At 32.9% G+C, this 25,694-nt stretch overlaps 1 protein-coding gene across 2 annotated transcripts in view; it reads left to right on the top strand.

Annotated features, from left to right (window-relative positions):
- Window positions 1–25,694, top strand: part of SNCAIP (synuclein alpha interacting protein) — a 252,789-nt gene that overhangs the window by 161,346 nt on the left and 65,749 nt on the right. For both annotated transcript variants that reach the window (XM_074207731.1, XM_074207732.1), the window contains exon 3: window positions 796–868. In XM_074207731.1, coding sequence (XP_074063832.1) covers window positions 796–868 — 73 coding nt within the window. The remainder of the gene's footprint in view (window positions 1–795; window positions 869–25,694) is intronic.

The following is a 25,694-nucleotide window of genomic DNA, read 5'->3' as shown; positions in this document are numbered from 1 at the left end:
TTGTTTTGATCCCTACTTTGCATTTCTTACTTTTTTCCTTGTATTATATTTCTACTTTTCATTTCTTATACCCTATTCCCATTAGATTGTAAGAAAGTGTGGGCTATAAGTTCATCTTATGTCTGCCTAACTGCTAGCATAGTTCTTTTGAATGTAGGTGATATTTATTTTTTAAGAGGAAAAAAAAGATTACTGAATTGAATCTAATTATCTTGATAGCCAGTCACTGAATTGATGCCAGACGTTTGTCTGCCATATAACTATTTGAAAATGTGAAAACTCTTTCATGTGTTTATGAAATAGTTCAAATAGATAATAGTATTCCACAGCCTCCATCCTACTGAAGTTTTGTTTTTTTGTTTTTTTGCTTTTACAGTAGTAGTTTCTCTCATAGGTTAAGGTCATACTGCAGGACAGTTTAGGAAGTCCAGATGGATATCCAGACATTCCACGGTCCTTTCTGAGGTACCCTAATTATTAATTTTGCAAGTCACTTAAAGTGACTCTTGAAAGTTTCTCAATTTACCTTTTGCTTGTTATTTTCTGTGGGAGCATGAGACACAGAAATACTCAACGCTAAAGCAGCACCTATAATGGATTAGGTACAGATTGAAATGAAGGCAGACTACCAAAACCTCTTTTGTTTCTTTGTCTACAAAATCATATGGTGATCTGAAACTCTCTATCCAGGAATTTAAATATCACTATTATTGTCCTGATTTATGGCACTATTTAAGCAAATAAAACAATATACCTTTTTGCTATCTTACCATTTTCCTCTGGTTTCCCATTTAGTACTCAGTAACATCACTCAAGACCATACCAGAACTGTGCCGGAGATGTGATTCACAGAATGAAGACAGATCAGGTATGTCCTTCAGTCTCTTTTGCTTCCTCCCCTTTTTTCCTAAAATTGCTTTAGAGTGTAGGCTTCTGGAAGTTTGCTCTCTTCCCCTTGTTGGTTTATGGTTTTTTTTATTCTTACACTGGTTTTTTCCCAAAAGGTTTCCCATTCCCTTCCCCCAGATGTTAGGTCATCAGCAAAAAGAGAAGGGATGGGAAGAACCTAAGAGGATTGGTCATATATTTACAAAGGTAAGAGATCATCTCATCAGCTCCAAACCACAGTATATGTAACAATTTACTGAAAATTGGAGAAACCATTGGTGACAAGACATAATGATACAGGCGCCAATGAAAAAATGTTGGATGCATTTACTACCCATATGGTAATGGACAGCTTGAAAGATGGGGCTTTGCCAAGACCTGAAACCCTATCAAGGAGCTACATGATAGAATCTACTATAAGGCATACTGTAGCAGTTAAGATTAAAGCAAAGCTTTTGAGTCTAATAGTGTAAACTAAACAGAGAATCATGGCATATAGATGAGAACCAGCTGGATGAACTCTCCTCCCTACACTGCCCCCCCCCTCCTCTGACAAAAAGTGTTGTTTTTCACTCTGTAAATCAAATTAAGCCTCTTTGTTTTTCTCTCTCTGATGTGAAAAAATATATAAGGGATTTGTGGGGTGTGAGTGTATTATTGAGCTATGATATATTTGTTATTCTTTCATGTGATGATTTGAGAGCATTGTTAAATCTGGAACCTCAGTGGTAGCCATCTGAATCCTTAAATCCATGGGTGATGTAAGCCTTGAAATTATCCTCAGATTATTTGTATCATATTTAGCAGTGAATAAATTAAAGTTCTGTACCTCTAGTGCTACCAATATGTTAGTTAATTCACATTAAAAGATTCTTTTAAGTACAATATACTTTTCCCACTACATAGAGGAGAAGAGTGGATATAATGCTGAATGTGGAGTCCAGGAGGACTTGGGTTCAAATGCCTCCTCACTTAATAGCCATTTTAACCCTGAGCAAACCTCTTAACTTTTTGGTACCTCTATTCCTTCCTCTTTAAAATGAAGACATTGAGCTTTATAGTTCTAAATTGTCTTCCAGCTCTAAATCTATGATCTTATTATCTTTTGGACTATTTATTTTTGACATTTGTGAAGGTGGTTAGTATTTCTTAGTTTTGTTTATTACTCTATTATCTTGTGATGATAATGGGTTGGGACAGAAGCAACACTGATTGATATATTAAATTCAAAAAACAATTTTTATTTAAACTTTTTAGATCACAAAAAATGGCTTGAATTGTTTAATGGTATGTCTTGGAAACAGTCTCAATTTGAAACTTACAAAGTCCTTTTAAGAGATCACTTAGGGTAAAGCTGAGTGAATAACTAGATGTATAAATCACTTGAGTGAGGAGAAGGTAAAAATTAGGCTTTAAATAGCCTTTGTTAAGTTTTCTACCTCAGATATGTTCAAATCCTCTCAGTGGTTCAGAAGTAAATTTCATTTATCTATTTATTTAATAAAAATTTCTTGCAATTACCAAAGTAAAACAGAAGCTTCCAAATAACTTCTGGTTTATTTGTTGCTAGTTACAAAGCACATTCTTTAACCTTCTATCCAGGATATTTTCAAAAATCACTAATTTGACAATTAAAATTGAATGTTTTTGGGAGAGGGAGAGTTTCAGCTTAGGTAATGAAATCTCAGAAAGGGAAAAGATAATTAAGTGCCAATCTCATAATTCTGTAATAAAAGAAAATGAATTTCATCATCTCTTAATTACTGGAGTGACTCTTGATGATCACTCCTTCATTTGTTAAATATTAATATATAACACATTCTAGAATTTTGCCAATTTTGCCTTGAAAAGGCCTATAATTTCTTTATGAAACATAAGGTATCATCTACTCAGTCCTGGAGAATCTCTCCTTTTCTTAGCAAGAGCTCACCTATCACAGCTCTATGAGGTAGTTGACTGAGTCCTGGTAGCTTGACCTAAATGAAGACAGATAAGGACTCACTTCTATTTTTGTACCTCTCTTGAATCTCATTCCCCTATTAACCACTTTTGTTTCCTACTTCCCATTGTGTTATATCATTATACATTATTCATTGAATGATTTTTGCAACATTTCTTTACACTTTCCCCCCATGCATTATAATACCTGCCTTTCATTCAGAAGCTCAGTATTTAATATATCTACATCATCTATATGTATCTTCTATTTATATGTAATTCTATATTGAAGTATATGTATATATGTATATACATATATATATATGTATATACATATATATATAATTTACTAGCTGTGTGATCTTGGACAAGTCACTTATCCCCAATTGTATCATATCCAGGGCCATCTCCAGTCATCCTGATCCTAGCTGGTCACTGGGCTTAGATGGCCCTAGAGAAGAAAGTGAGACTGAGGACGTAGCACAGCTCCCCCTCACTCAAATCCAATTCATGTGTTTGTCATGACATCATCTCCCTGATGTCATGGTCTTCTTTGAGAAAGAAGGACAAAACGTCATATATGCACATCCATATACATATACATACGCATACCTACATATATATGGAGAAAGAGAGAGAGACAGAGAGACTTGACTCCCTGACTAATAATTATCTTCCCAGATGATTAATTATTTCACTGAAATTCCATCATAAGATTTTTAAGGCTTTTTCCTTAAGGAGAGGTAATACTTTAATTTGTTGTCAACTTTACTGAGAACAAGGCTCCATTCTTTTTTAGAGGAAGAAATTTTAATTGGAGAAAGGTGTCAAGTACCTCAAAATTGTATCATCAAGTAAAAAACAGGATATATAATAACTAGGGAGCTGAAAAGCCCTAAGGACAAATTTCACCTGCCTCACAGTTTTGCATAGAATCCTGGCCACAAAGTAAGCTTAAGGGCCCTTAAGTTATTCATTCATTCCACAAACATTTATTTGTTTTTGAACAAATTTATTCTGTGTACTGTGCCAGACTCAGGGTAAGGGAGGGTATAAAATGTGGATTGAGTGTCCCTGATCTCATGGAACTTTTTAGTTTGGTAGGGGGCCCTAGTAGACTTGTAAAAATTTGACCAGCTTGGGCGCCAGGCAGCTCAGCAAATAAAGACTTGTTCTGGGTCAATGAAAGTTATAGAAGTGAAAGAATGATGATTTGCAGTGAAAAGTTTGAGTTTTTTATGTAGATGTTGTATATGTAATATTTGCTATTTTAGACCTGGTAATCCAGAAAACTAATATACTGTGTTTCATTTTATGAAATTTTATAAGTAAAATTATATGGACATATGCTATTCAAATAAAATATATTCCATTTAATTTGGTTTGAAAATCCTTATGTTGGCTTGCACATATTTAGATATGCTTTAATTTTAATGTAAAGAAAGTTCAGTCAATGTTTTTTTAAAAAATACCTGTTAAGCTCATTGTATGTATTTTTTCATAAAACAAGACAAAATAGCATTTGATGCAAAATTCAGTATCATGGCTGAAAACTTAAATACATTGAAGTAAATCAATAGCACGACAATTGTATGTAACTATTTTTCATTCATTTCTTTGACATTTAATGCCTACTATGTATCAGGCACTGAATATATGAAAACAAAAATAATAGAGCCTATACTCAAGAAATTACATTCTCATGAGTCTATAATATATAAGCAAAAAAGTATAAGATATACACAAAAACAATACTAAATAACTTAAGGGCACTAACTGCTGGAGAAATTCAGATAAGCTTCCTCAAAGAGGTATCATTTGAGCTGAACTTTGAAGCCTGTAGATCATAGAAAATAATACTTTTTTCTCAGTGGGTTCAATTACAGCAATTGGCCAAACCATAAGTGTTTATTTGCTTTTCAGTAAATGCCATCTTAGAGCTTTATTCATACCCTTGGCAACAGTGTTGTCCTTATTCCCAAGTGTTTGCCAATGTTGTGATGAAACTAGAACATATAGATTTGAAACCTATGGTTTTCAAAGATTTCTATGGGCCTTTATTCAGCACTTAAAATAATAAATTGACATGACAACCTTATAGGAAACACATATAACTGATGATGCTAAATATATAAATCTTCTGTTTTCAATTTAAATAAATGTTTAATGGCAATAATATAAAATAAGGTTATGTCTCTGATTCAACAGAAAGTATTTCATTTTCAATTCATTATGGCTGATGATCTTTTTATTGGAAGGTCCTAATAAAGTTTTAATCCCTGTGGGTTTACTCCTGATTCATTAGTCAGGAATATGATCTGGGGTTACTCCCATTTACAATCTCACTAGTCTTGGAATCGTCTCTTAACTTTCTTGTTCCACTAAAGAGAGCAAGAAAAAGAAAGAAAAGGTCAACTCACTTCAATATCCTATACTTTAAGTCCCTTTATTCTCTCAGACACAAATTGACTGCGTCTCCCTTTTCATATCCTCTCCTCCCTCAAAGTGAAAGACAACAGAAACAATAAAAACAAACTCTAGTAGATATAAAATATAAGGAATTAAATAAAGGTTAAAATTAAGACTTTGGGAAATAGACAAAGAAATAATAAAATATCTATAATGGTCAATATTTCACCAAAAGTCAAAGCAATATCTAGCAATTTTTGTACCTGGGACAAGGACCACAAAGTGGGTGGACACATGAATCATGCCTTCAATTGAAATGAAGCAAGGCATCCTGTGCCTCTTGATTCCTAATTTTAATTGATTATTCTTGTTAAAAAAGATGCTGTGCTCTGTTGTTACTATGTTTTGGAATTACTGTAAGGGCTGGCATAATCCTCTAATATTGGTACTATCTAGGTTCAGCACCATGGAGCAAAGTCATCCTACCTCAATTTTGTTCTGCTTAGTGGAGTTGAATGCAGAATTCCCTAACTCCAAGATTTTTCATCTATCCAGTAAACTTTTCATAATCAGTTGATTACTTGATTTAAATGAAAATAAATATTTAAATGTGCTTTTCTTTGCATGAGTATTACCTGTAGTAAATTCAGCACATTTTTCATATCTGTGGCAGTACATGATAATTCTGCTATTGCTTTTTTACCATCATCATCTCTTCAATTCAACTCAATAAATATATATGAGGCACTTAACATGTGCCAGTCAAGACTATTGTAATAGCCTCTTCCTTGGTTCTCCAGATACTTTGGAAGCCATAAGAGACATTTGACACAAATACTTATTTCACAATTAACCATTTCTCTCCTTATCCAACTTACATTATTTTTTTTTCACATACAAACCTTTTAGTTACATATAACCAAAATTGACTGTTTTATCTTTGTGCTTATTTCTATTTCTTGCTTGGCTAAGAAGTAGCCCTCTAGTTGTAGCTATGATAGATAATTGATCTGTTTCTGTTCTACTTTTTAAAAATATTAAGATCTCTTAATATTTAGGTCAGGTCTCCATTTTGAATTTATTGTGGCACATGGTATATGGTGTTGGTACAACCCTAATTTTTATCAGAGTGCTTTCCAGTTTTTTTCAACAGTTCTTGCAAATTAGGGCATTCTTCTCTAATTGCTTTATGTTTTCAAGTTTCCCAACATTGGGTTATTAAAAATCAATTAGAATCAAAAGTGTTCTTCCTCTAGGAGCTCAGATCATTGTTTCTTTATAAAATAATTAGAGGTGTGGAAGTGCTATTTCTCCTTTATTCACCCCCCCACCTCTATCCTTGATATTGTAAATGTTTTGTTCCTTCAGATGAATATTTTTTATTATTTTACCTATTATTCCTTTGATAATTTGATTACCTTAGTACTAAATCTACAGAATAATTTAGCTGGATTATCATTTTTTATAATATTATCATAGACTAATCCTGAGCATTAAATATCCTTCTAGTTAGCTAACTGCAGTGGTATTTTTATTTGTTCCCTTCCTATCTCCTTGTAGAATCTCTGTAACAAGAGAAATAGAGTCCTATGATGGACCTAGTACAATTTTGCATTTTAAATTGTGCTCCAGATGTGTGTGTGTGTGTGTGTGTGTGTGTGTGTGTGTGTATGTACATATATATATATATATATATATATATATAGAGAGAGAGAGAGAGAGAGAGAGAGAGAGAGAGAGAGAGAGAGAAAGAGAGAGAGAGAGAGAGAGAGAGAGGCTGGCGGAGCTTAAGGTGCTGAGTGAACACTTTAAGAGTTTGAACTAATTTATAAAGCTCTTTCCTACTTCAATCACTTGCCTTCTAGATAATACACAAATCTCTTTAATTTAAGTTTCCCCATCTGTATATGGAAATAGTAATAGCATCTATCTTAAAGGGTTGTTGTAAAGATTTAATTAAATAACTGTACATGAGTCTTTTAAAATACTAGATAAAAGTGATGATGATGATGATGATTATATTGATGGTGATGATGACAATTTTCTTTGTAAGGATTCTCTGTTTTTTTTTTAAATTTAATTATAAATATGGCATATCTGACATTCTCCCCATTTTTGGAAGTTTATAGAATTGAAGAAACCCAGAGAAAATGAGAAATTCATCATCTTTTTTGTCACATGAACCATGAATCTAAATCTGATTTCTGCTATTTTCCAATTTTCCTAGTTCTTATTTTTTTTAAAAGTCCTTTCCCCAAATACTTTTATGTTTTTTTGTTTTACTAAACACTGGACAAAAATTTTCAATTCCTTTTGCTTTTTTTCTTATCTTCTCTGTTCCATTCTTCTACTTTTCTGTTTGTTTTTTAAAGGAGAATATAATGTTAATGACTACTGCTTTGTTTTGTTCCATTTATTTATTTGTTCTTTAATATTTTTTTCTAAATTTCATATAAAAACAATTTTAATATTAAATTTTTTAGATTTTGAGTTTCAAATTTTCTTTCTTCTGCCCCTCCCCATTAAGAAAAACAAGTAATTTAATATAGGTTATACATGAATAGCTGTGAAAAGCACATTTCTATGTTAAGTCATGCTTTGAATGATAACACATACAAAAAAGACCTTAACAAAATTAAAAAGTAGTGTTTTTGCATTCAGCCTTCATCAATTCTTTCTTCATAGATGAATAGCACTTTTCATAAGTCCTTCAGAATTTTCTTGGATGACTGAATTGCTGAGAATAGTGAAGTTATTCACAGTAGAGCATATAATATTGCTGTCTCCATGTACAATGTTCTTCTGGTTCTTCATTTTGCATCAGTTCATGTTCTCTTTCCACATTGTTTCCCCCAGTTACATGCAAAGATAGTTTTCAACATTCATTGGTTTTTTTGCAAGGCAAATGGGGTTAAATGGCTTGCCCAAGGCCACACAGCTAGGTAATTATTAAGTGTCTGAGGCTGGATTTGAACTCAGGGACTCCTGACTCTAGGGCCCATGCTTTATCCACTGCACCATATAGCTGCCCCTTCAACATTCATTGTTTTGCAAAATTTTGAGTTCCATATTTTTCTACCACTCTCCCTTCCCTTCTTCCTCCCCATGGCAATCTCATACAAATTGTACATGTACAATTATGTTTAATATATTGCCAAATAAGTCATATTGTGAAAGAGGAATTAGAACTAAGTAGGGAAATAAAGGTCATAAGAGAGAAAGAAATACAAAAAACTTACTTCCCTCCATCCTGTCTTCCCCCATTTGTATTTTTCTTTCTCCTTTCCCCTTATCCCTCCTCACCATTATTTTGATTCTGATTGCTGCCTGCTTCACACTGTCCTTTTTCTTCTTGTTCTGCAGTATTAGGGTAATTTTCCATGAGAATTTCTTTAATGATAATTTCCAGACTCTTTTTCTGAGCTTGGATTTCAGGTAGTCTAATTATTCTTAAATTATCTCTTCTGGATCTATTTCCCAGGTCAGTTGTTTTTCCTGAGAGATACTTTACATTTTTGTTTATTATTTTTTCCCAACATTTTGGGAATCATGGAGTCTCATATCCATATTCCATATCCATGGAATCATGGAGTCTCATATAATCATTAGTTTTCATTTTTCTAATTACAATTTTAGGGTTTTGTTTTCTTCAGTTAGCTTTTGTATTTCTTTTTCCAAAGAGTTAATCTTATTTTTTGAGGAGTTGATTTCTTTTTCCAATTGACCAATTTTACTTTTAAAGTTACAGTTTTCTTCAATAAATTTTTCTTAATTTTCTTTTATGAGTCATTACTTTTCTCCATTTTTCTTCTTCCTTTCTTCTTTGCTTTATAAAATGCTTTTTGAGCTCTTCTAAAAGGTCTTTTTTGGATTTGAGACCAATTTAAAACCCCCCTCTGAGGCTTCACATGTAAGCTTTTTCATTACTTTCCTCTTCTGAGATGGCATTATCACTAAGAGCCTCCCACTGGTTTTCTAGTTCTCCTTCCTACACTGGAATATGTTCTCCTTTTACCCACATGAAGTTCCTCTGTGATATTCTGAGTTGAGAACTTGTTTCCCCTCTCTTTTTTGTGGATTTTGTCACTTTAGGGTCTGTTTAGAGACTTTATTTAAAATCATTGTGGGAAAAACTCCAGGAGTATGCAAGCTTCACTCTACCCTCTTGACTCTACTACCAGAAGTACCATTGACTGCTGCTTTAAAATGTAGTTTAACTCTAAAAATACAAAGTCTTCTTCATGAATACTTTATCTTATCATTTTTCTTGATATCCTTGATTTTTTTCCCTGCCAGATGAATTTGATTATTATTTTGTCCTCTGGTAGTTTGGTATAGCATGGAATCTGTAAATTGGCTTAAGTGGCATTATTTTTAATTAGTGCAGTGAAATCATGAGAAATTACTCTCCCATCAATTATTTATGTCTTTATTTTTGAAAGAGTATTTTGAATTTATTATACATACTGGTCTTGAATATCTGTTAGTAGATAGACTCTTGATATTTCCTACATTTTTTATAATTAACATGGATAGGATTTCTTTTTCTATTCTTCTTGCTGAGTTTTCTTAATGAATACTAACAGACTAATAATTTTGTAGATTTATTTCATATCTTGATACTTTACTGAAATTACTGATTATTTTGATTAGTTCCTGTATGGTAGCTCTAGGATTTTTAAAGTTAACCATCATATCATTGGCACATAGAGATAATTTTGGCTTCTGTTTTCCTATTCTTATTTCCAAAATTTCTTTCTCTTGTCTTTTATTACTTGCTTTAGCCTTGATCTTTTTGGGAAGGCTACTAGTATATTTCTATTGCAAAAAAAAAAAGGTTTTAGATAGTTACTATTTATCATTTTAAATAAAGTTATAATTATCTATTTTTTTCTTAACATAATTATTCTTACCATAAATGAGGGCTATATGTTTAGAGTTGGCTTTGGGGTTGGTTTTTTCTTTGATAGAAGGAAGCGTTTTCATTGTTTTTATGATAATATGTTCTCTCCTATTTATAGTCTCCTTAATGTTGAACCATATCTGAATTCTTGATATAAATTCAGCCTAGTTGTAGTAAATAATCTTTTGAATATATAGTCATATCCATATTACTAATATTTTATTCAATATTCTTGCATCAGTATTTATTACTGATATTTATCTGAAGTATTTTTTTCTTTTCCTTATCACTTCCTGGTTTGAGGAACAGGACTATATCGTCTAATAGAAGGATTTTGGTATGGTGAATTTTAATTTTTTTTTGGAGGACAGATGGAATGTAAATATATGAGCTAATTGTTCTTTGACTATTGAATCTTATTCACTTGTCAGCTCATTTCATCCTGTGATTTTTTTTTTACTTCGAGGGTTAATTTGTGGCTTACTCCAATTTCTATTCCTAATATCTTTCTTTATTTCTTGTTCTGTTTATGTAGGTATTTTTATAACCATTCATCCATTTTATTTGTTTTCATTTTTTGGCATTTAATTACATATGATAATTTCTAACAATTTTCTTTATTTCATTTTCATCTCATGAATTTTCATCTTCATTTTTTATTTTAGCAGCTTGAAGTCTTCTCTAAAAAATAAATTTAATTAATGAGTATATTTCAGTTGTCTATTCAGAAAAGAAAATCTCTTAGTTTTATTCATTAATTCAATAGTTTTTTTGCTTTTACTTTTTGCTTCTTCCTTGATCTTCAGAATGTCTACTCTTGTGTTGATTTAGGATTTTAATTTATTAATTATTTTTCATTCCCTACTCTATTCATTGTATTGATTTTTACTTTTGTTGTATTTAGAGATAAAATTTTCCTCTCAGGATTGCTTTAACCCCATGCTAACATTTTGGTTAGGTCATATCATTTATCATTTTCTTTGATAAAATTATTTACGGTTTCTTTAGGATTGTTATTTATTCCTCTTTTAAAAATATGAATTTTCCCTTCAAATTCACAATAATGATTTTTGTTGTGTTGTGTTTGAAAAGCATATGTTTAATATGTTTGTTTTTTTCTGTATTTCTCTATCAGTTTGTATTCCCTAGAACAATTTCAGTTTTTATATAGGTACAATGCAAAATAGATTTTCATTCAGTAATTCTCAAACATCTATCATATCTTTTTTTTCTTTAAATTGCAGTCAGATCATTAAGTTCTTTTAAAGAGTCCAATGTGGATTCACAATGATCTCACCAACTAATTTTGGTATAAAAAAAGTGAAGGTAGCAGAAGTAAGGTCACATAACAGATTATTATTATTATTATTATTATTATTATTATTATTATTATTTTTATTATTACTGTCCTATAATAGGATGGTATCATCAGTGGTGCAGAAGTTTGGAGTGATCTGAGGCTGGCAAAGGCAGTTAAGGATAACTGAAAGAGTAGATTTATTTTTGTTTTTAATCTATTTTTGCAAGGCAATGGGATTAAGTGACTTGAGCAAAGTCTCACAGCTAAGTAAACATTACATGACTGTGGTCTGATTTGAATTCAGGTCCTCCTGACTCCATTCACTGTGCCATCTATCTGTCCCCAAAATAGTAGATTAAAAAAAATACTAAATTGGTAGAAATAAGGATCAAAGAATGGCTAGAACCTTTGCTGGGTACAAATAAAATAATGGTAACTGGAGAGAGGAATGACTGCTCAATTTTTATTTTACTTCATTTATTTCTGCCAAAAAGAAAAACCTTTCCACTGGAAATGAAAGACCAAAAAATGACTAACAGGCATTTGGTATCCATGTAAGAAGATAGTAAGAGAACACATAGGGAGCCTTGAAGAATTCAGGTCATCTGCTTCAGATGAACTATGTCTGATACTGCAAGAACAGAAGGATATGAATGAAAACGTAGTAAAATGAGAAGAATGGAGAGGGCAAGTGTATTATTTTTTTGAAATGAAGAAAACAATCTTTATACTAAAGACCAATGATTTTAACTTTGCTTCCTTGGATACTCTAAGCTGATTATTATGTATAATTAGTGAATATCTAGACTGTAAAATGGTAAATAGAGATGGCATGGATTCATCAAAAACAAATCATGTGGGACCAATCTTATTTCCTTTCATACAGAGTTACTATACTGATAAATGAGAGAAACATTATAGTCCCTTATTTGATAAATCTTTACCTAGATTCAAATCATTATTTCATAAAGTATCTGACACTAGAAATGGGCAATGCAATCATAGATTTAGACGTATTCAGAAGTGTTCAGTGTAATTGTTAACAATAATAATAACTAGAATTCATGTAGAGCTTTAAGTACTTTACAAATCTTATCTCATTTTTAACCTTATAGTAATTCTAGGAAGTAAATGCTATCCCCCCTCCCCACACCCAGCCCACTCTACCCATACTACAGATGAGATCTCTGAGGTTGAGACAGTCCAAAGCCACGCAGCAAGAGTCTGGGTTAGGGTTTGAACTTAGTTTTCCCTGGTACTTAAATCTACCACTATACATGCTATATTAACATCTCAGGCAAAGTTCCTCAAGGGATCTGTTCTTGAACCTGTGCTGTTTAACTTTTTTATCTTGACAAAGACATAACTTCATGTTCATCAAATTTGCAGATGATATAAATCCATTAGGGATAGTTAGCATACCAAATGAAAAAGTCATTAGGCAAAATACTATATGTATACACACACAGACACACAATGTGTATACCTTATCTACTTAGTAGGTATAGCTAACTTACTTCCTTTTTTAGCCATGATGATTTCTGGTGAGACATAATAGATTCTATTGCAACTCTTAATTTTGTTTTTGTTTCAAGTTTGTTTCTTTAAAACAGCCTGTTTTAGGATTTTGTTTTCTGTTTTCTGATTCATTTCTACCAATCACTTCCATTTAATGGGAATTATTATGGGATTATTAGGCTAGCTCTTCCCATCATCATATATTACTATCATGTTTCCTCTCTCTCTACCCACAAGGAAAATTGAGGCAGAAACAGAAAGAGAATGAAATAAACCCTAGAATATATAATGACAAAAATCTGATCATATTTTTCTCCCCTCTTCCAGTTTATCTAGCCAAGATTCATGTCATTGGGTGTTGCTCTTTTCTACTCTCTTCATCTCCCTTTTGCAATGATTATCATGGTGTAGAAAGAAATTAGTAGAATTAAGAAAACATTTTATGTGATGATGACAAAGTCATTTTAGGAAGACAACATGTGCATCTAAAATAAGTGTATAGATGCTATATGAAAAATGACTATGAAGTAGTTTGAGAAAATCAGTTTTGGGGATGAGGGCAGGGAGTGAGGTAGAATCAGGAAATCTTCCATCTAGAAAGTGACATTTGAATTCAGTTTTGGATGAAGGCAGAGAATATTCCAGGTAATGGAGAACAGATAAGAAAAACAAAGAATATTAGCATGACTGACTGGTAAAATGTATAAAGGGAAATAATGAATAATGCTCATATTATAGTAAAGGAATAATTTTTGAAGAGTTTTAAATAGCAAACAGTTTAGGTTACAGCTTAGAGGTTATGGGAATCACTGGAGGAGAGGGGAAAGTTATGGTTAGACATTCACTCTAAGAAAATTACTTTGGTAGTTGTGTGGAAAATAGATTGCAGTAAGAATAGATTCAAAGTAGGGAGACCAAATAGGAGGTGGTGAGGGTGATGAGGACCCAAACTAAAGTGGTGGCTAAGTAAGTTAAATGAAATGATTGAATGTAATAGGAACTGTTGAAATAGAAACAGTATTTAATAACATACTGTGTATATGGGATAGTGAGGGGAAGAAGTGGTGAACCTAGGGAACTGAAAAAATGGTAGTGCCCTCAATAGAAATACAGAAGTTTGGGAAAAGGATGATTTTGAGGGAAATATAATGACTTGTGGTGAGGTTATGTTGGGTTTGAAATGCTTGTGAAACATGCAACTTGAAGTCTCCAATAGACAGTTCATGATATAGAGATTTAATACTTAAGTAAATGAGATAAAAATCACCCTCCTTTCTATTTATCATACCTAATATAGTTATCATATGTGAATATACCTTGCTTGAATCATTCAAACCAGAGGTGTGAACAAGGCCTAAATACCTCTATTAAGTAAAGTAAATCAATCAATGAAAGACTTGAAATGCAAAGTCATTGACTGAGAAAACATAGCCAAGCCTGCTTCATCCAGTTCAGGCCCAAAATATTCCAGTGAGGCATAAGAGAATTTTCCAACAAAAGCCCTTAGAAGAAACTGCTTAGAAAGATGAGGAAGAAGAAACCCTTCAGACTTCAGACTAGGTCTCTCTATCCTCAACCCCATCTTGACCAAAGGAGAAACTTAGAAATATCTAAAGACTTTTTGATTTTTTATTAATGTCCAAATGTCACAGGGAACAGCCAATGAGAAAGTAGAAAATAATGAAGATTTGAACTGTTTCACCAAAGGTTCAGAATTGGAAAGGAAGAACAGTGCTATCAAAGCAGGAGTAATGACCTGGTAAAGTACTGAGAGGTGGAGGAATTGGTTTATGGGGAAGGCTAGGAATAAATTTAGGAGTAAGTCATGGGGAGAACAATTATCAGTAGAATTAGAAGAATTAGAAGAAGGAATATGGATGTGACTATCCCTGTATTTGAGGGAACACAAACAAATTTTTTGAATTCTTTTAATATGAACCCAAAGTTGGGCTGGAGAGGGATGAATTCATCAAGAAAAGAGGGAGAATGAGTTGGGAGCCAATAAATAACAGCCATTAATAACTGGGTCAGACAATAAATTTGATAAATTCCAAAGAACTCGAAGCTCCTGAGGTAATGTGAAAGAGACACACACTTGGAAGTTTTCTAAGTCTTCTACTAGGACCAGTGAGTTGAGAAGGTTGAATATGAGAGACAGTGTGACTCTCTGGCCTAAAATTATGTTAACCTGAGAACAGAGGGCACCATGTTCAATGAAAGCCAGAAGATGAACTATAAGAGGAAGATGCCTAAAATTAACAAAGTTTTGTTAAATATAGTTTTAGGGAACATAGAATAAAGGGAAAATGAAATGGGGCACTTAGGATAGAGTTGAGGTGAATGGAGATGAGAGAGTACACAATTTGTTGGAGAAAAGTATTTGCTCTATTGCATTTGGGGATTTAGTACATTAGGGATGGAACAGTTAAAAGGAAGAATATAAGCAGGCAGAGTTGAGACAGGAAGGAAAAGCTCTCCTGAGAAGTCAACTGAATAGAATATTCAAGGTCTCTATAAGGTGTTCAACCTATCTTCTTTGGGGATTGCAGACCCAGGTTCCTTATTTGCATTTTCTTTTGAACTTCTCCAGACTTTGAAATTACTGGTTATTGTCACTCTTAGTCTATCAGGGTGGTTGGAAAAAGTAGTTGGTGATTACAGTGAGTTCTCAGTTTTCAGCTAGAAAGTAGTGTAGCCAACTGACTGTTAACTAACAGTTTTTCAGCCCTATCCCTTCCAAAACTTGTAAAACTGAAATAGAGGTTGTGGTTCCAAATAGGGCAGCTGAGTTTTAATTTATAGTATCTACCTATTGCTGTAGTCCCTAGACCTCAGTGAGATAGTGGAGTCCTTATCTTCCTCTCATTGAACTTCTGGAATGAGATCCTCAACTGGGCATAGAGCCTGACCTGTATGTTAGTCCTGGATAGAAGCTGAAATCTAAATGGGACTCTTAAAAATCCTGTTATCTTGTGCCTGTCTCCATCAATATTTTGAGGCTGTCAAGGCTAAGATTTGGTACCATTATGGCTCAGATCTGGGGTTTATACCATTTTTTTGATGTATGTGTGTGTGTGTGTGTGTGTGTGTGTGTGTGTGTGTGTGTGTGTGTGTGTGTTTTAGAGAGAGAGAGAGAGAGAGAGAGAGAGAGAGAGAGAGAGAGAGAGAGAGAGAGAGAATTACCTCATGTGTGTTCTCTGCTTTGTTGACCCTTTGCTTCATTTGGTAATGTTTTCCATTTTGCCTGAGGGAACTGGTTTTAGCTAGAAGCTTTCATTTAGATATCTCTGCCAGAAGTCTCAACATTATTAAGTTTTATTTGTCTTTTCTGAGATGTAATTGCTGATATTTCAAGTCCCTTAAAACACAATAAATTTTATTTTATCCCCTCATCTTTCACTCTGTATCTTCATATTTTAAATGTGTTTATTATATGGAACAAATTGTTAAATTTTTTTAAGAAAATTCTTCCAATCTCTTTATTTGGGGAATTTATTCCATTCATATTTAAAGTTGCAATTATTGTTTGTGTTTTCTTCTATTAAATGTATGCATGTTTCTCTTCTTTCAAGTCAGCACTTTAATCTATAGAATTTGTTTTGCTAACTTAATCTCTTTTTCTTCCCTACCAATTCTCCTTTTCTTTCTTACCATGACAAGTTCCAAACTCTCCTTAGACTTACTTTTATATATATATATATATATATATATATATATATATATATACATATATATGTATATATATATACACATATATATATTCTCTCTCTCTCTCTCTCTCTCTCTCTCTCTCTCTCTCTCTCTTTCTCTCTCTTCCTTTCCCCCTTTTCTTTCTCTTCCTCCCTACTCCCATTCTTCCAGTTCCCATACCTCCTAATCTCATTTTTCTTCTGCTGCTCTAAATATGTGAGTGTGTGAGCAAGGAATGCAAGTGTCTCATAACCTTCCTTCTGTAGTTCTGATCAGTTTTTTAAATTGCATCTCACTGTCTAAATTGATCCTCTCTCACCTTGAATCTGTATTATACCATCAACTTTAATGTTGATTTACTAATGAATGAATGAATTTTCCCCTGAAGTATCCTTCTCCTTTGCCTTCTCTCCTCCTGAAATTCCTTATATCTTTTGTTCCATATATTCTTTGGCACATTGATTCTTCCTTTGATTTCTCAGTATTTTTCAGACAATATGATTTTTTTTCCTTAAATAAAATCAAACAAACAAACAAACCAAGAGAAAAAAACACTCTCCCACCCCATTCATGACTAACCCTAATCACATGAAAAGAAGCATTTTATTTCTTCATTTTTTTATTGCTATATGAAAGAATTTAATTTTCTTCCATTTAGTTAGTTTGCATGTTGATATTACCACTTCTGGTTCCTTTGAAGGAGTGGTTCTTCGCCAAATATTCAGTTTTTCTGTTATCAGAGTAGTGCAGTGGATAGAGCACTGACTTTGAATTCAGGAAGACAGGAGTTCAAATCTGGCCTCAAACACTTGACTCTAACTAGCTGTGTGACCTAGGGTACGTCTCTTAACCCTGATTGCCTCACATCTAGAGTCATCTCTAGTGATCCTGATTCATATCTGGTCACTGGACCCAGATGGCTCTAGAGGAGAAAGTGAGACTGGTGACTTTGCACAGCACCACCACCTCTCAAATCCAATTCATGTGTTTGTCATGGCATCACCTCTTTGATGCCTTGGTCTTTGAAAATGAAGGACAACCATTATGGGGGAGTAGCAACATTTATTTGTCTTTCAGTTTTCTCACTTTCAAGTTTTTCCTTTGATTTCTTATAAATATGGACTGCTCTGCAGTGAGGTTAAGTGACTTGCCCAAGGTTACATACCGTGAACTCAGATCCTCCCAACCTCAGTACAGGTGCTCTAGCCACTGTACCACCTAACTGCCCCCTCTAATTCAGTCTCTTAAAAGTGAAAAAAAAAAGGTTATTCTTGTTGACTGCAAAATTTTGTTGCAGTTCTGATGTTTCTTTATTTTTCTTATAATTTCTTTCATTTAATGTCTTTTTTCTCAATATATATATATATATATGTGTGTGTATATATATATGTGTGTGTGTGTGTATATATATATATATATATATATATATATATATATACCTACTTTGCTATGTGCTTTCAGTATTTCTAAGCTTTTTAGCCTTATCACACAATCTCCTTTGTACCTTAATTTCTTCAATTTGCTGGACCATATGTTTATGAAGTAGTGGAAAGAGTATTGAATTTGGAGGCAGAGCAATTGCTATTCTTATTTATATTTGCCTGGACCTGTCATATAATATCTCTAGAGCTTAGTTTTTTCACATGTAAACTGTAAGTATTGGACAACATAGCTCTAACTCTTACGTAAATTATTTTTCAAAAATGTAAAATGTTATGCAGATTATTGACATGGTATTGTTATTAACATATTTCCTTAAAGGATGGATGTTCAGGGAAATTATTCTTCAAAAGTTTCATTTTGATTCCTTCATTAGAAAACAATTTCTTTTCTATTTTCTTTTTTAAGGTAGTGCTGTGCAGTGAATAGAGAGCTGGCATTGTAGCCAGGAAGACCTCTCTGGGCAAGGCAATGACCTTCTCTAAGGCACCTCTTTAAGGCTATAAGTGACGAAGAAGATGCTGACCTTTATTGGAAGTTTGGTTTTCCTTAGAGTTTCTTTACCAATGAAATCATAGCTCTAGGCTATGATTTTTATGTTTTTTTTTCCTTGCAACTAAATGTGGCTATTTCTTGAACATCTTAAACTAAGCTGAAGCCTAATAGACACTCACATTCAATTGCTCTGAGAAGAGCCCTTGGTGTTCATTTTCTTTGCTTTAATAGTAGTTGCACCTGCATTGCTCTCTCTGGTCAGTCATCCTGCCTGATGATTATGTTTGGCTGAGACAGATGGTGGCCAGATGAGAAGAAGAATGGAAGCTTTAAGCTAATGTCAGCTTCTCCTTAAGCTCTTTCTCTCCCAAAAACCTTAAACTCATACTTTAAATACACACACACACACACACACACACACGCACACGCACACGCACACGCACACACACACGCACACACACATACAGTATTTTGTTTTCCCCAAGTACATGTAAAAACATTTTTAACATTTGTTTCATAAATTTTGAGTTCCAAATTCTCTCCTTACCTACTTCCTCTTCCTCCCTCATTGAGAGGGCAAATAATTTAATATAGGTCATACATGTGGGGTCATGAAAAAATTTCCATATTAGTCATATTGTGAAAGAAAGTTCCACCCCCCCCCAAGAAAAGTAAAGTTTTTAAAAAGTATGCTTCAGTCTGCATTCAGAATCCATTAGAACTTTGGAGATGAATAGTATTTTTCATCTTTAGTGCCTTGAAATTGATTTGGATCATTGTGAGAATAATTAAACCATTCACAGTTGATCATCATACAGAATTTCAATTATAACATTCTCCTTGTTCTGTTCACATCATTTTGCATCAGTTTATCTACGTCTTTCTAGGATTTTCTGAAAGCAACCTGCTCACCATTTCTTATAACACAATAGTATTACATCAAAATCAAATAAACAACAACTTGTTCAGCCCTTCCACAATTGATGAACATTCCCTCAATGTCCAATTCTTTACCACCACAAAAGGATATAATGATTTTTTTTACATATAAGTTTTTTTTGTGTTTTTATCTCTTTGGAATCTAATAGTGGCGTTGTTGGATCACATGGTTTTATTAATCTAAAAAGTGTGAGAGTGGTATCAGAGTTTTTCAATTTTCATTTCTCTAATCAAAGTGATTTAGAGCAATTTTTTCATTTGATGACTAAGGATAGCTTTGATTACTTCATCTGAAAACTGTTTTTTCTTTCACCATTTATCAATTTGGAAGTGGATCTTATTTTTTAAAATTTGACTCAGTTCTCCATATATTTGAGAAATAAAGCCTTTATCAAAGAAACTTGATATATATAAATATAATTTTTCTGCAGTTATGATCATTGTGTATTTCCCCATTCTTCTCTGTCTCTCTGTCTCTCTCTGTGTGTGTGTGTGTGTGTGTGTGTGTGTGTGTGTGTTTGTCTGTCCCTCTCTATCTCTCCTTCCTTTCACCCTGTCCATCCTTAAAAATGTTTTGCTTTTAACACCTTCCCCAGGAAAGATGGGTGGCACAGTGATTAGATTATTGGACTTGGAATCAGGAAGCCTCAATTTCATGAGTTCAAATCTAGTTTCAGATACTGAAAGCTTACAATATTTTCTCTAGAATTTGTCTATAATATTCCTGTGAATTTCATTTTGGAATATCTTTCAGAAGGTGATTGGTAAATTCTTTCATTTCATATTTTACTCTCTAGTTCTAGAATATTAGGGGAATTCTTCTTGACAGTTTCTTGAGAGATTATATCTAGGCTTTTTAAAAAAAATCATGGCTTTCAGGCAATCCAATAATTCTTAAATTGTCTCTCTGCAATATGTTTTCACTTGCTTTTCCAATGAGGTACTTCACATTTTCTTCTGTTTTTCATTCTTTTGATTTTCTTTTGCTATTTCTTAATGGTGCATGGAGTCTTTTGATTTGACTTAACCAATTTTAATGTTAAGGAATTATTCCTCAGTAACCTTTTTTACCTCCTAATCCATGTGACCAGTTCTACTTTTTTAAGGAGTTCTCATCAATGAATTTTTGTACCTCTTTATTAATTTGTCTAATTCTTCTCTGCTAAAGCATTCTTCCATTCAGTGAATTTTTGTGCCACTTTTTTAAACCATTTAACCATTTTTATCATTTGTTATTTTCTTCAGTATTTTTTGTGCTCCTTTACTAAACTGTTAACAGCTTTTTCAAATTTTTTTTTTGCATCAGTCTCATTTATTGCCTGTCTTTTCCCTCTACCTCTCTCATTTGACTTTTTAAATTCTTTTTGAGCTGTTCCAGGAATTCTTTCTGGGCCTGAAACATTTTTCTTTGAGGCTTTGGATATTGTGTTTCTGACATTGTTATCCTCTTTTGAGTCTGTATTTTGATCTAACGTTTCATCATAGTAACTTTCTATGATCAGATTCTCTTTTCTTTCTAGACTATTTCTTGACATTTATCTTTATGTTAAAGTTGCTCTCTGTTCCTCAAGTGGAGTAGGCACCGTCCCAAGCAACAGGTTTTTTGTTTGTTTGTTTGTTTCTGCTTTTCTCAAAACTAGTTTTAGTAGTCTTCAAGTTTTCAGTTCTTTCAAGGTATATGAGCTAAGGAGAAGTATATTTACTAACACTATTCTAACTTGTTCTGTGGTCTGTGAGTGACAAGCACTCTATTCTGTTGTGACGACTCACCCTAACTTGTTAGTGCTCCTACTTGCCCAGGGACTATGACCCAAATCTATGTATTGGCAAGGCAACAGAATCCTGCACCCAGGAACAGAAAATGAACTCTGTAATTTCCTCTTCAGTTGACTTAATCCCCCTTACCATCTTTTAGCTGAAAGCTCCTGAAGCTGCTGCTACAGCTACACAGTCACTCCCAAACAAGTCTGTTTGTGTGTTTGCCATGGCAATCCCTGCACTGGTGCAGCCTGAACTTTATTTCATTCCTCTCTGAATCCAGACCTTTCCTGCCAAACTTTTAAGTTTTCTTATGGTGAAAAATTGTTTCACCCTGTCCTTTTGTGGGCTCTGGCACTTCAGAATTTGTTTTGAAGTGTTATTTAAAATTGTTTGGATAGGAATTTGGGAGAGCTCAGGTATATACCATCTTGCCCCACAACCTTGCCATTTAATTCATATTTTTTAAAGAATACAATACCTATAGTTTCTCCAAGGCTAGTGAAACTTCTCATTTTTAACTAATGCCCCAAGTCAGCTTCCCTTCCCACTCTAATATTAGCATAACAAAGGACCCCAACATTGTATTTCTTATTAGTTCAAATGATGATAAAACTATAAATAATGCCTTCAGCTTCAGTTGCAATTCTAAAGTTTGTTTCCTGATGTCAGAAATGTCAGAACTATGTCATGTCTATAAATGAAAGAATTGGTTTCTCTTTTGAAACATATATAGCTTCAGAGTGGAAGGAAAAACAACCCCAATAAAAGTATCTGGAATGAATACAAGACAATTCATTCAAGAGCTTTTGCCACGAAGCTTTAGCCATATTTTTAGATGAACAGATGAACAGTGAGAAAAGTAAGGGGACCTAGGTTCAAATCTTAGCTTTTATTCCTTGCCTATTTTATCCTTGACAACCAACTAGATCCTTCTAGAACTTAGTTTCCTGTATGTAAAATGATCAACTATATTTTATTAAAAGTTATTTTAAGATATCAAATATTGCATCTTCTTTTATAATGGATTATTCCCTATAGATGGAGAGTCACTTTTTATTTTATAGAGTCATTGAGTGACACACTCAAGGTTGAGTGTAGAGTCTGTAGTCAGGAAGAATAATCTTCTTGAATTCAAATCCAGTCTCAGAACTTGTTACATGACCCTGAGCAAGTCGGACAACCCCGTATGCCTCAATTCCTCATCTATAAAAGGAAGCAGAGAAGAAAATGACAAACCACTAGTATTTTTACCATGGGAAAAAAAGCAAATAGATTCACAAAAAGTCTAAATAGTAACTCAAATAATTCAGTTCCTATGGAAATTTTCATAGAACAAGAACATATATACACAAGTTATGAACATTGTCTTCACACTTCTCCAAAAGGGGGTAGGAAATGGGGAAAAACCAGGAATAAGCATATTTATTATTGCCATTTATTACTTATTATTTCTTCCCACTAGTCACTGAAAAGTAAACATTCTAAACTTAATTCAAATAACCTTTTCCCTATGTCTATTAGAAGTCTGTTGTAATAAAATCATTTATTAATATTTTCTAAATAAAGTTTTGTCAATAATAAATAAAAACATATCCCATACACCAACCCCTCTTTCTTTTGTCTCTTGCTTCTTCATGTGTTGATCCTTGCAATTTGGGGGATCAGAGAAAGAAAGAGAAAACAGGTAATGCCCACCAAGGCTTTCCTATTTTTCAAAACCCCTCCTAAAGTAGTTTTTAGTGAATTTCAATCATAACCACTTTCCAATCTTCTCCTCTAACAAAACCAAAATGAGTAGCTGAGGTTGAACCCCTGTCTTTAGTCTTTTGGATCCTAAAATAAAGAAAATGATATATGTTGGAGGGGTTCAAGGGAAAATTCACTTAGATTTTCCCTTTCCACGGGTTTGTTAATACAGATTTTTTTTGTTACCACAAGACTTCTGACCTCTTTCCATGGATCAAGAGGTAGCCCAAGTAATTTCTAATTTGAAGTTACTATCTAGCTATCAGATATAGGAACATTAAACATACCTATTTCCCATTGGATTCCATCTTCCTACTCCTGTCATTAGGAGTATAGCATCCTCTAGCATAGAAATTTTATATATATATATATATATATATATATATATATATATATATACTATATGTGTGTGTGTCTGTGTGTGAGTGTGTGTGTGTGTGTGTGTGTGTGTGTGTGTGTGTGTGTGTGTGTCTGTGTGTCTGCTTTGGTTAAGAATTAAATTCCACATAAAGATTCTGTTTTTAAAGCAATTTTAAAAATTTGTTTTAGAAACAAATATTTGCTTGATATTTAAATAAAAGAAATGTAGAATGTTATATGTTTTTCTCTTTTGACTTCCAAAGATAGATTTCAAATAGAAAAAAACCCAAATTTCATATTAGAATGGTAATATAAACAGATGACAGCAAAGAATGGGCATTTTTGGCAGCCAACACTGGCATCATGGCTTGAAAATAAGAACTGCACTTATAGTAGCAAACTGCACATTATCTACATAAGGAAATATTTTATCAGTCTCAGGAGCCAAATAATAGTACTCTGTCAGCAATTAACTTAGACTTATAATTATAAACTTGTGGAAAATCAGATTAAAGTTAGAAGTTCAGAGGAATTTGTTATGTTCCAGCATGTCTTATGTAATAAAGTATGCATTTGTATGATATGTATAATGTAAGACCTGGGTAAAAATAGAACAGTTCTCAGTATGACACATGTGATTATCTAAATATCATCCTTAACTTCTCGTGTCCTACAGTCTTTCAGTAGTTTACTAATAATTACCTTTCTTTGTGGTGTAGTGAGTTAGAAAACTGGGTTCGAGTTTTCACTACACTAAATAACTTTAGAAACTTTGAAAAGTCTGAATTTCAATCTATTCATCTGACAAATGGAAATAAGTGTACTATCTATACATTGCATTGATTTAAAATTAAATAAGAGAGCAGTTATAAACACCCTTTCAGTCTTTGATATATTAGACTAATGTAAATTATTAGCCTACATTTAAGCACAACATTCATTTCTTTCATTACATTTTTAAATATGCACAGTAGTTTCCTTATATGTTAAGTGCATAGTGTCCTTAATCTACATAGATGTTTCCTCAGACCAATTCTCAAAGGCCAGATTCAAAATAAATCATGCTGTGGCAGAATTAGAAGCAAGATACCTCTTGTCATCTAGAAAATCTGTGTAAAATTTTTTGGGCCTCCCTTTGTACTAGAGAATTATCTGAATTTTATTTTCTTTTTCTTTTATGGGGTCTTTACATTGTAAAGTTATTGTAAAATTAGGGTTAAGTATTTGATCCTAGACTATATTATACAATACTATGCATATATTTTATGCATTTCTGAGTTTCTAAACTTTTTCTCTCTCCTTGGTGTTCCCATACTTTCTGCAGCTACCTAAAAACTCTCCAAAATTCTTATTTGAATTCTTTTGTTGACTTGTAATATATTGAAACTACTTAGGGAAATTTATGGAAGGGATAACTGTAGATGGCTTTGCCCTGCAAACATATTGTATCAAAAGAAGAGAATTGTTTCATCTTGGACCTACTATAGAATATCCACTGTCTTTAATCTCAAAAATGTAAGAGAGATAAATTATTTGATTTCATCACAGGATGAGGAAAGGAGAACATGAGAAGGAAAAGCTTAACTGATTGTGAGTAATAAATATTAAAATACAAAAAAAATTAAAAAGAATAAAGAGACATAACTTAATGATCAAATTCACTTGGGTCAAACCTTACTAAATTAATTACTTCAGTAAATATTTATTAATTTTTAAGTGCATATGTTAGGCATCATAGAAAGTCACAGGAGTAAAGTAAGAAGCAGTCCCTGTCCTGAAGGACCTTAGATTACTCCACTAAAGTAAACAATTTTATTTTCACCAAATTTGTGAGTTTGATTGATGTACTATTTCTAAAATTAATTTGGGAATTCCCAGAAAAAATTTCTGGGAAGACTACTGACAATGGTTAATTGATGCTCTGTTTTTGTATATTCTAAATAATTAATATTCTATTATTTGAATAAGTGAAATTCATGTCAGACATCTTGGAAAATGACTTTAACAAGGAGAGGATCAAGCTTTCTGTAAGTTTATCTTGAATTGCATTTAAAAGTTGACTATCAGTTTGGTAAACTTTTGCCCAGTTAAAGTTAAATCAACATCAGTATAGTTGAATCATACATCAAAATTGAGATTTGTTTATGTTGGGCTTTGTAGCAAATGTAAAGAAGCAACAAATCTGAGTAGCATTACAAAGTATGGAGCTTAAAAAGTCTTTAATATCAATGACTACAAACTGTTGTTAGGGTTTTTTGTCATCAAGCCGAAGGATATTAGAGGAAAATATATATATCATTTTTAACC

The sequence above is a fragment of the Macrotis lagotis genome, chromosome X, assembly GCF_037893015.1.
Source record: "Macrotis lagotis isolate mMagLag1 chromosome X, bilby.v1.9.chrom.fasta, whole genome shotgun sequence".
Classification (NCBI taxonomy): Eukaryota; Metazoa; Chordata; class Mammalia; order Peramelemorphia; family Peramelidae; genus Macrotis; species Macrotis lagotis.
Note: the sequence above shows the minus strand (reverse complement) of the source record. Positions and strands in the feature narration are given on the sequence as shown.